Below are 11538 nucleotides of genomic sequence, written 5' to 3' on the forward strand. Positions count from 1 at the left end.
CATAAATACCATATGTTGGTTTCCCCACAAAAGCCATCACTATCAAAAATTGCAAAATTTCCCAAGACTTTCCAGTAAATTAAATGACTGGCAACTAAAGTGTAGCCAGGCAATTGCAGTGGTATTACAGTATTCCTGTTTCAGCCCATAACCAATCCAGTTATTATGAGTGATTTATAGTTAGATCTCACCTGTGCAACCACTTTTTCTTCTGTGACACTTCTGCCCAAAGACAATAACAACAGAAATAAAACATTACTTAATATAACCCACATATGAGTCACATCATTTACTCAACCAATCACTGGCCGACTGCTGCCTGGCAACTCAGTTACACCCTAGCCTCTGTGTGTAACAGGCACTCTCCCATTCTTGCTCTTTTTATTTTGAAGGTGAGGCCAATAACTAAAGTTGGAATCTTTTTAGGTTAGGACTGAACTGCTTGAGGTCTGGGTCAGGTTAAGTGGAGTCAGAGTAAGTTAATGCCTAAAGTGCTTGTACTGTAATTGACTTACTTCAGGGGAGAGGCATGTCTCAAAACTGGTCATTTCCAAAGGAAATAGGGATAAAAATTTAACAAATTATAAGAAAAAACAAAAGAGGGGGGAGAGGTACCATTTCAAGTACAGTAAGACCTCGATATAATGGTTCAATAAACCAGAAATCGCTTTTATCGAAATCGAGGAGCTATCTATCTATCAATCTATTGCCAGACGCCTCAATCCCGTTCGGGGTGGCCACAAACAAATCACCTCCACGTCACCCTGTCCCCCGCCATTTCACTGCCCCGCTCCCAACTCACCCCCCCCTCTCTCATATACCTCTCCACCCCATCCCTCCATCTCATCCTCGGCCTCCCCCTCCCTCTTCCCCCCTCCACCTCACTCACATACACTCTCTTCGTCAGTCTTTCACCCTCCATCCTCTCCACATGGCCAAACCATCTCAGTGTATTCCTCCTAACGCTTCCTATCACATCCACATCCACACCACAACGCTCCTTTATATCCTCATTTGTCAGCCTGTCTCTCCATGTGCCTCCACAGGCTCCTCTTAAATAACTCATTTCCACTGCTCTCACTCTTGACTTGTGTCCTTCCAGCAACGTCCAAGCTTCACTTCCATACGTTAGAGTTGGTATCACAATACTGTCATGTAGTAACTTTTTCATTTCCATACTCACTTCCCTGCTTCTTATCATTGCTTTCAAGGAACCAGCAACCTTTCTTCCCTGCTGTACCCTTTCAAGCACTTCACCCTCCAAACCTCCATCCTTACTCATCACACTACCCAAATATTTAAACATACTCACATTTTCCAGTTCCTCACCATCCAACCTCGCTGTACATTCACTACTTTACCTCTCTCATAGACCATCACTTTACTCTTCCCTACATTCACCTTTAGATTCCGTTTCTTACACACTCTCCCAAACTCATCCACCAAGCCCTGCAGCTCTCCTTCGTCTTCACTCAATAACAGAGTATCATCTGCAAACAATAGTACAGGGAGTTTCCAAACACTACCCTCTCTCACCAGGGCCACTCCAACATCCACTATCCTATCTTGTACCTCTTTTATTACCCCATCCATGTACAGATTGAACAACCATGGAGACATGACACATCCCTATTTCAACCTAACCTTCAAAGAGAAAAATTCACTCAGTTCACCATCCACACGCACTGCAGCCTTAGCACCATCATACATACTCTTCACAGCATTCAACAACGTCCCATCTACTCCATATATTCTTAATACTTTCCACAATCCTTGTCTGTCCACCTTGTCATATGCTTTCTCCACATCCATGAAGGCTGCATACGAGTTTTTTCCCTTCTCTAGAAACTTTTCCACTAAAGACCTAAGAATGAATATCTGATCAACACAACCTCTTCCCTTCCTAAACCTCTCTGTTCTTTTCCAACTACTTCCTCTGTTATTTCCCCAACTCTGTCAATAAGTATCCTACCACATACTTATGAGATGGAGGGATGGGGTGGAGAGGTATATGAGAGAGGGGGGTGTGAGTTGGGAGGGGGGAAGTGAAATGGCGGGCGACAGGGCGACGTGGAGGCGATTTGTTTGTGGCCACCCCGAACGGGATTGAGGCGTCTGGCAATAGATAGATAGATAGACCTTCAGAGTATATGAGAAAAGGGTGTGTGAGCTGGGAGCATGACAGTGAAATGTAGGGGGAACAGGGCGACATGGAGGCGATTTGTTTTAGGTCATCCCTTACAGGATTAAGGTGCCTGGCAATATATACAGATAGACCTTCTGAGTTCCTCCACAGAGAAGTGTCAAAAAAATAATAAGAGATGCTCTGTGGAGAAGCTCCAAAGGTGCCATGTGTCCTAAATTCTGTATTCTATCCTCTGTTTTCTCCACTTCGATTTTGGCACACCTGGAATTACTCCACGGACTACCCCATATTTCTGTTGCTTCAACCTGCTAATATTTTCTACACTACCTCCTCTCCAAAACACAATTTAAATTTAAAAAATGTATCATGTCAGGTATTCACACATGCACACACAAAATGGAGACAAATAATTACTGTACCACGCAGGCATGGCAATTCTGACTGTCTCACGTTCTTAAGGATAGTAACTTTACTAAAACATGCAATTCAGATAAGTGCTTGATGGTTTTAAACTACAAAATGTATACAGAACAAATTTTACCTATTTAAAGTACCTAAAGAAGCTGCTTGGACACCCGTGGCAGCTTGTGTACTGACAGTCCTGCCAACATAACCTTCATTCATTCATTCATTGCCAGACGCCATGTATCCCAGACGGGGTGGCCAATAGCTCAGAGTTAATTGTTTTACAGGGAGGGGCACTAATCCTCCACCAACCCCACTTGACACGTAGGGATGCCAACAGCATCTGGTGTTCCCAGGCGGTCACCCATCCAAGTACTAACCAGATCCAACGTTGCTTAACGTTGCTAACATAACCTAATGTTGCTAACATAACCTAACAACTTAATTGGAAGCTTTGCCTCCCAGATCCCTTATGATTTTAACTAGTCCTCCCTCCTACAATGCAATATCATGAAACACTGATTTGTACTTACACCGGCACCTATGGCACAACCAAAAAATATGTACCGCGGTCACAAACAGATATACTGTACTGCAGATAGTTGTCGGATGTTGGAGCTCAGACGGCCCGCCGAAAGTCAAATATCGCACTTGATGATGTCAAGTGAGCAATGCACTGTGATTGGTCGCATGATGTCACATCCATATGTACCCCCACTGACCGCTGGGGGTATCCTCCATTGCTTTTTGGTAGTTTCCCGCCTCGTGCCTTCGTCTGAAGTAGCTACTCCTGTGGTACACAGCACGGTTACCTCTGCCAGAGTCAGTCAGGTTAGTGACCTAAACTTTTTTTATTAATGCCTAGGAACCTTTCTTATGTATTTTTAATAACTTCCTGTGTATGAGTACCAAAGTAGGGTGTGTTTTGGAGGGTTTGGGTGGGATTTGGGGTGAAAAAGGCAACTTTGGATAATGTCCTGTCTAGGTTAGCCCTTTATAATGAAAACATGGAATGCATAACATGGAAAAGTATACCGCAACTTGTAGTCAGACTATAATATTAGCCAGGTTATAGGAGGGAAGACTGTACCTATAATTGCCACTATGCAGAATGCTGGAAGTCCCAAATTCCTAATTGACCACAAACCTTCTCCCCTAACCTATCCTGATCAACCCCAGACCTGAACAGGTATACGTAATTTGGATGAACTGTGCCCGTATGATAAATATTAATAAAATCTGGGAACTGGCTTCATATACATGATTAAGGTATCTTAATATGTACCAATAAAAGTAACGATGACGCCAGAGCACAATAATACTCACCTGGTTTACTTAAGGAACTTTCAGCAATTTTCATTGTCGCCAACCATAAAACTACAATCATTCATTGCTACTGCCAGTAGAAAAGTATATGAGAGAAGGCGATCTTGATGGCCACGAGAGGGTAGAATTGTGATACGAAGGCAGACCTGGCGTCTGGCAATGGAATGATCAAGATTAATTCACTCTCCAGAGTGCTATCCCTGTGTACAAATCATAAACTATTACCTTGATAAATCTGTACATCGCACCTGTGTCAGTTCTGAACATATATACATCCTGTCATCTCTGAACACCGTCTGTTTGATATTATCTTCGGATGGTGAATTCCGGGACCGTTGCAACTTGTAACAGCCGCCGTTTGTTTGTGAGCTATGTGACCCTTATCAAGTACCGTCTTAGAACTGGGAGATCCTGGGAGATTCATAATCTCTGATGAATATCCACATCCAGACTTGCTTCCATCAAGAGACCAGTCACAGTATATGTTACCAGCCTGGTGACGACATATTGTCAAACTTTTCCATCAGGAGTGAGCTAGTGACCCATGGCCTTGGACAGTTCTCAGTGTTTCATATTATCGCGACGAAGAGTTAAAAAAGGAGCTAAAATGCACAAAAGTTTTCACATAGAACCAAGGTACGTGTTGGGAGGTGAACAATCATTATTATAGAGGTACAGCAAACGCATTTAGACCTGTAATTAATCATTCTAATAACTTTTTTTAATTAATGCAAGGAAGAAGGAACCAAAGGTCGCGAGTCCGCAATTATTGTTCCTTCCAAGAGAAAAACAAAATACAAGAGAGAGCCATATTCAAGATCCGATCATTTCGAGATGCCTGGACACACTGCGTTTGAAAGACTGGAGATCATAGGAAGCAGGAAATACAGGCAGAGGGAAACAGTTCCAGAGCTGACCTGTTGCATAAATGAAGGACTGGGAGTAACGGTTAACTCTTGCATTAGAGAGTTGGACAGAGAAGGGAGAGAGTTTGCTGCTAAACGGGTGCTACGAGCGCCCTTCGTAGAGGTGGAGGAATGCATGCAGACAGTTCAGAGGAGCAGTGACCATTGAAGCAGCGATAGAAAAGAGATATAAGATTGTATTGCCAGCACCTCTGCAAGTTAGCCAGTGTCTTCCGCCATCCTAGTATTGCTGGATCAGTGGCATATGTAGGTTTACTGGTCATTGTTTTGGGTAGCTTATCTGAGCTGTAGTGCTTTGCAGAGTTCTCTCTAACAGCAAGATCTTCATCGAAAATGTTGACATCCAAAAATGACCCCCGTGTGGTCCAATACCATTTCTGGATAAAGCAACAGAGTTTAGGTAATTTTACGCTTGGAATGATTAACTTTTTCCTTAGGTTGTAAATACTGGTACTAAACGTAAGGTAAGTTTCTAGAGCAAAATGTTTACTAAGTAAATACCAGAGTACATGAGTTTCAGTAAGACTTGTTTCAAAGTTGAATAGAACTACTTAGTAGCCTGCTTCCTTGAGTATGAGTAGGAACATTATTACCTGTAAGTAAAGAGGTATCAGCAGCATCAAGGAAATTTTTCCAACGCACACAATTGACATTGACTACCCAAATCTGCATGCCTGGCATTAAGGTCTCCAGGTAGAATAGTTCTCTTCTCAATAATGCAAGTGGGAAGGGAATCTACAGTATATGAAAGCAACTAGCGTGAACAAATACATATATATTCACAATATAAATGAGCATGCCGTCAAGATGTAAGCAGTCAACTATGTATTCAGTTCGACTGTATACACCTTTTTTCAAAGAGTGTAACAGGGAGACCTGACTTAACATACATTGCCAAACTCCTGGAGCTGCCTTCTTCTTGATCCAGAGTGAAACACTATAACCTCTTAGGTGGGGCACATCGCCTCCTACCTCCTGTAAGGCGATCAGCTCAGGTTTGTTTACCATAACACAAGAGTGTAGGTCAGTAAAGCGAGTCCATAAGCCTTGTACACATGCCAGGTCAGGAAGGTATAGGGAGAGCTATCCCTTGGATAGGGGTCTCACTACCATCTGCTGTACGTTGCCGTTAACTATCTATCTATCTATTGGCAGACGCCTCAATCCCGTTTGGGGTGGCCACAAACAAATCGCCTCCACGTCGTCCTGTCCCCCGCCATTTCACTGCCTCACTCACCCCCCCCTCTCATATACCTCTCCACCCCATCCTTCCATCTCATCCTCGGCCTCCCCCTCCCTCTTCCCCCCTCCACCTCACTCACATACACTCTCTTCGTCAGTCTTTCACCCTCCATCCTCTCCACATGGCCAAACCACCTCAGTGTGTTCCTCATAACACTTCCTATCACATCCACATCCACACCACAACGCTCCTTTATATCCTCATTTGCCTGCCTGTCTCTCCATGTGACTCCACAGGCTCCTCTTAACTAACTCATTTCCACTGCTCTCACTCTTGACTTGTGTCCTTCCATCAATGTCCAAGCTTCACTTGCATACGTTAGAGTTGGTATCACAATACTGTCATGTAGTAACTTTTTCACTTCCATGCTCACTTCCCTGTTTCTTATCACTGCTTTCAAAGAACCAGCAACCTTTCTTCCCTGCTGTACCCTTTCAAGCACTTCACCCTCCAAACCTCCATCCTTACTCATCACACTACCCAAGTACTTAAACGTACTCACATTTTCCAATTCCTCACCATCCAACCCTTAGGACGAGTCCCAGTCTGGTTTGCATGTCCAGGGGCAGGCTCCTTACCGCCACCATGACCTGGATGAATAGAAGCCTCGGCTGCAGAATCGTCGTTCTCTATGTCAGACCCAACGAAGTTTTCCGGCTGTTGTTTTTGTTGTTGCGAACGTGTTTCGACCTCCTGGAGTCTCCGGGATAGATCTTGCACTGCCAACTGAAGATCCCTAATTGCGTTCCATAGACTGGGTTCGTGCTGACTGGAATCGCTATTTGGGGGCTGGCTTGCCAAGGACTCAGCAGGACGTACTGGTGGCTGACCGTGCACGGGTGCAGCAGTGGATGCTTGCCCCAGCTCTGGGAAATTTGAGGCCTGAAGCGGGTGTCCCAAACATTGGTCGTTGGCGGCGGTGGTGGTTGGGCCACATGAGTGTAAGTGGCAGTGTGCCGTGGTTCCTAGGTCGTCTGTGGTTTCTGGGGACATAGGGACGAGTGGGCATTGTGTTCCCCTCCACAGTTGCAGCACTTGGGTTTGAAGTGTTCGCCTCTCTTGATTTTTCTCCAGACATGTGTTACCCTCGTGCTTCCCAGCACAGAAGCGGCACCTGTATGCTGCACTACGCTTCCATGCCAGGTGCCCCCCACCTGCTACAGCGGTAGCAGAGGTCAGGTGTGTGTGTGTGTGTGTGTGTGTGTGTGTGTGTGTGTGTGTGTGTGTGTGTGTGTGTGTGTGTGTGTGTGTGTGTGTGTGTGAACAAAGTAGCGCTAACAGTACTGGTACGATTTTTTCCAATAACTGATAGAAGAGTTGAAAGTTATCCAAGAAGTAAATCTACTTTTGAGAACAGCAGGTCACAGGTCAAGGTCACAAGGCAAGGTCGACTTAGCTTTTTTTTTTTTTTTTCTAATGCCAGACTTTGTGGAAGGGTTGAAGATAAAGCAGGAACATAAAGAGTTCTGTTTTGAAGACACTAACTTAAAGATTAAGGTCACAGGGATAGGTAAAAAGCCAAGGCCACAAGGTCAACTCAACTGCTTTCGATATACTTTGAACCAAAGTTGGTGGACGTGATAAGGGTCAGGTAAAAACGAAGGGATTCAGTTTTTAGAACAATCATTCAAAGGTCAAGGTCACATGATACAGTAAAAACTCAAGTTGTGTGTCTGTGTGTGAAGAAACTAAAACAATATTGATCTTATCTGGATCAAACATGGTGGTTAAGGTGAGGATCATCTAAGAGCTTGGCACACTTGTTTTTAGAGTAGGTCAGTGGCAAAGTCACAAGGGAAAGTCTGTCGAAAGGTTCAGGTTAAAACATAGATAGAGAGATTCGGCTTTGAGAACAGAGAAACAAAGGTCATGGTCACAGGGAAAGGTATATGATCAGGGTGACTGGGCAAAGTGGACTCAAACGGTCTTCATCTAATTTGATCTCCAGCTGCTTCCCACATTTTCTGCTTGTTGTGAGATACCTTGGTCTTGAGTTTTAATTTCAAGGGATGTTAAAACTTACGCAAAACTAATATACGAGAGGAGATGTACCCAAGTGCACCCAGTGTCGCAAACGAGGTAAGCCATCTGTCGTATGTAATGAATAGAGTGAGATCATTCAGCTTTGTGTGGAAGGATACCGAAATAAATGCACGGCCATATAACAGAGTTTATTATATATTCATCCGTGACAACTTATGCACAGAGATAGATAGACAGATGGATAGATAGATAGATAGATAGACAGATAGATACAGAGAGAGAGGGGGGGGGAGCTAGCACTCGTAGTAGTTGGTAGCAGCATCACAACACAACATCTGCTGTGACCTGTGGCCGTCACCTGTCGGCTCCCACGGGCCTTTGCACAGCCGCGAGTATGTGTACACCTGCAATATGCACATCCTTAGTAATGCAAACTTTCAACATGCACACACTATACAACGTACACTTTGAACACGCACATGTTTAACAATATATACTTTCAACACGCACACTCTCAACAATGGCTTTCAACATGCACATCCTTAATAATGTAAACTTTCAACATGCACACGCTTAAAAGTGTACATTTTCAACACCCACACGCTCAGCAGTGTACACTTTCAACATGCACACACTTAGCAATGTACTGTACACTTTCAACACGCACACGCTCAAAAATGCATTTTCAGAAAACGCAGTTAACCTCCTCAGCCCCATGACGTGTTTTATTTTTTTCATTTTTTGCCACCTCTAACTAATAACAATGGAGCTCAAAATAATGTGTAGAAATGAAGGGAATAATGAAGGCTATATCTAATCCTTCCGGTTCGAAAAAGTCTCCCCTGAACCGATTACAATCACATGAGGGCAGCAATAACTAGAGTGGACTCACAGAGCGCATACCTCCGCCAATGCCATTGCCATTAAAAATGATCCGAATCTGGATCCGTGGATATTGGGTCCGGATCCGGATCCGTCCCAAAATTTAATCAATTCATTCTTAGTTCATGGCCCACCTTTCCATAAGATTTCATTGACATTCATAGAGAACTTTTGAAGATATTGTGCGAGATACTCAGGATCGGATGAAAATTAAGTGTGGAATTATCAAAACAGGTGTGGAATGATTTAAAAAAGTGTGGAATGATGAAAAATAGGTGTGGATTGATCAAGACGTGTGGAATGATGAAAAAATGTTTGGGATGATCAAAACAGTTTGGAATGATAGGAAGAGGGTGTGGAATGATTAAAACAGGTGTGGAATGACTCACGTATTCTCCGTTGAGGGTGTGGTTATAGGAGGTGCACAGGATTTGCCCCACCGACTGTGTACCGTCGTTGACAATGAAGTTCAGGTCCCCCATGCCCGTCAGGTCCGAAAACTCTTGCCAGCAGTGACCGTGACATATTACCGTATTGTTGCACCTGTACCGGGCGAGACGACAGGTGTGGTGAGAGAAGAGGGTGTGGAGAGACAGGTGTGGTGAAAGAAGTGGGTGTGGATAGGCAGGTTTGGTGAGGGAAGAGGATGTGAAGAGACAGGTGAGGTGAAAAAAGTGGGTGTGGATGGACAGGTGTGGTGAAAGAAGTGGGTGTAGATAGACAGGTGAGGTGAGAGAAGTGGGTGTAGCAAGACAGGTGAGGTGAGGGAAGAAGATGTCGAGAGGCAGATGTGGTTAGGGAAGAGGGCGTCATGCGTGGAGAGACATGTGTGGTGAGGGAAGAGGGTGTGGAAGACCAAAACATGAGGTGTGGAGATGCAGTATAGTTGTGGGGAAGTAGAGAGATAGTAGGCTACAAGTGTGATGTGGGGAGTGGATGTGATGGGTAGGTGTAGACGGAGTTCCATGTGATAACTAACGAGACAGTGAACAATGACTTTTGAAACCCCGTGGTGTAATCTTTGGAATCCAATAAACTTTTCGGAACAATGTGTAAGAGTTTCATAATTGTTTGACTAAAAAGTGATAAGGTAGATCATGTCAAGCCAAGTGTCCTGGATGACAGAGGATGCCGAGGGAAATGAAAGCGTACAGTTACAAGAAAAATGTTGCTTTCAAAAGAAGGGGGTGGTGAAAGACACAGCTTAATCCTTATGAGGCGCAGACGGGGCCGGTATACAAGATAGAAGAATGAGGTGGGGGAGGGGGATTAGAGAGCGTAAAATGACAACAAAATGGAGATGTAGGGGAAAAAAGTGGTGGGAGGTAAACCTAGCCAGTTTCTTAGCTATAAATAAATAAATAAATAATCCTCGTTATACACAGGTTCATGCCCATTACAAGAAGGCAGATCATAGTGAGGCTGATGTCCTAGGCGGAGCAATAAGCTGGGAGAAAGGAAAACGCTAAAAAAGCGTATGTGTGGGGTAAATAAAAAAGTGTGTGTGTGTGTGTGTGTGTGTGTGTGTGTGTGTGTGTGTGTGTGTGTGTGTGTGTGTGTGTGTGTGTGTGTGTGTGTGTGTGTGTGTGTGAGGACAAACAAGCACAATTAAATCTTCACACACAGGCCCACGTCCAACGTAGGAAGGCGGTAAATCATAGTGAGACCGGTATCCTGGACGATGAAGGCCCCACAGTCACACACGGCGTCACTCCTGCCAGGCCACTCACCAGCCGCCGCCAGCGCCACTCTGAAGGTAAACATTAGCACTATTAACACCTACATGACGTGTTTTTTTTTTTCCTTGCTACCTCCAGAAAACAATAGCACCATTAAAACTTCCATGACGTGTCTTTATTATTTTTTGCTACCTCTAGGCGATTCAGCTTTGGAAAGATCTCTCGTAATTATGAGTCTACATAAACAGGAGATACTCGATAAAGAAACTTCCCAGGAGTCTACATAAAAAGGAGATAACCAATTTAAGAAACTTCTCGTCATACTTACAATGCAGTGATAAGGATGGGAGTCAGATGGTGGGGCATGGTTGTCGTACCTGGAGATAAGAGATAAAATTTGACATCAATTTACTGTTACTAGTGTGATTTAACTTACAAATTAGAGGATTATTTACAATTTTGCTTTTAATGCATGGTGGTCCGTATATAACGTCACTCTTCCACTCCACCAGGCGATTTCTCGTGTGTTGCGGGTTCATTTGCTGCTCTTACTGCCGTACCCACGCCCACACCAGCAGACTGAGCCGTCCCGACAAAGTGCGGAAAACATCCAACCAGTAATTAATTTCAGGCTTTCCAGGGCTTGTCATCTAATGCTTTACATTTTTCTTGCAGCAGTTATTTGTTGTTTTACGTAATTCACGCTAACTATAGTTCACTCACATTAACTTGGCAGAGATTTTAGTCCTTTGCGACCTGTTTGTCGTAGTTCAGTCACAAGAAAAGGTTTATGCTACGGCTATGTATCCTTTCCATAGCACTTCTTCGTGACTGATATTCTCTTATCCACAGTAAAATCCCCTACAGATGCCGAAAAAAAGTTATGGGAGTAAACTGATATAAGCACTTCCCTCTGATGACGTATTTCTAGTTTCTTCTTGCAGCTGA

General features: G+C 44.0%; 2 protein-coding genes across 2 annotated transcripts in view; both read right to left on the bottom strand.

Annotated features, from left to right (window-relative positions):
* mus301 (mutagen-sensitive 301) overlaps window positions 1–7039 on the bottom strand; it is an 84309-nt gene extending 77270 nt beyond the window's left edge. The window contains exons 1-3 of the mRNA XM_080278278.1: window positions 6566–7039; window positions 4993–5180; window positions 192–222 (exon numbers count right to left, since the gene is read on the bottom strand). Of these exons, the coding sequence (XP_080134404.1) occupies window positions 192–222; window positions 4993–5180; window positions 6566–7039 (693 nt within the window). The remainder of the gene's footprint in view (window positions 1–191; window positions 223–4992; window positions 5181–6565) is intronic.
* Window positions 7040–8322: 1283 nt separating this feature from the next.
* On the bottom strand, window positions 8323–10675 carry LOC145407245 (uncharacterized). Its single transcript, XM_080278279.1, has 3 exons — window positions 10536–10675; window positions 9301–9454; window positions 8323–8433 (listed from the first exon to the last, which is right to left on the bottom strand). Exons 1-3 carry the CDS (start codon window positions 10673–10675, stop codon window positions 8323–8325), a joined length of 405 nt encoding a protein of 134 aa, XP_080134405.1.
* Between the last annotated feature and the right edge of the window lie 863 nt (window positions 10676–11538).

The sequence above is a fragment of the Coenobita brevimanus genome, chromosome 72, assembly GCF_032717465.1.
Source record: "Coenobita brevimanus isolate Jiangsu-jjx chromosome 72, ASM3271746v2, whole genome shotgun sequence".
Lineage (NCBI taxonomy): Eukaryota > Metazoa > Arthropoda > Malacostraca > Decapoda > Coenobitidae > Coenobita > Coenobita brevimanus.

Coding starts and splice junctions, on each gene's coding strand:
- LOC145407245 (XM_080278279.1), bottom strand. CDS start 10,675: ATGTTTACCTTCAGAGTGGCGCTGGCGGCGGCTGGTGAGTGGCCTGGC. Junction 9,455..10,535: donor CCTACGTTGGACGTGGGCCT/GTGTGTGAAGAT, acceptor CGCCCGGTACAG/GTGCAACAATACGGTAATAT. Junction 8,434..9,300: donor ACACCCTCAACGGAGAATAC/GTGAGTCATTCC, acceptor TGCATATTGCAG/GTGTACACATACTCGCGGCT.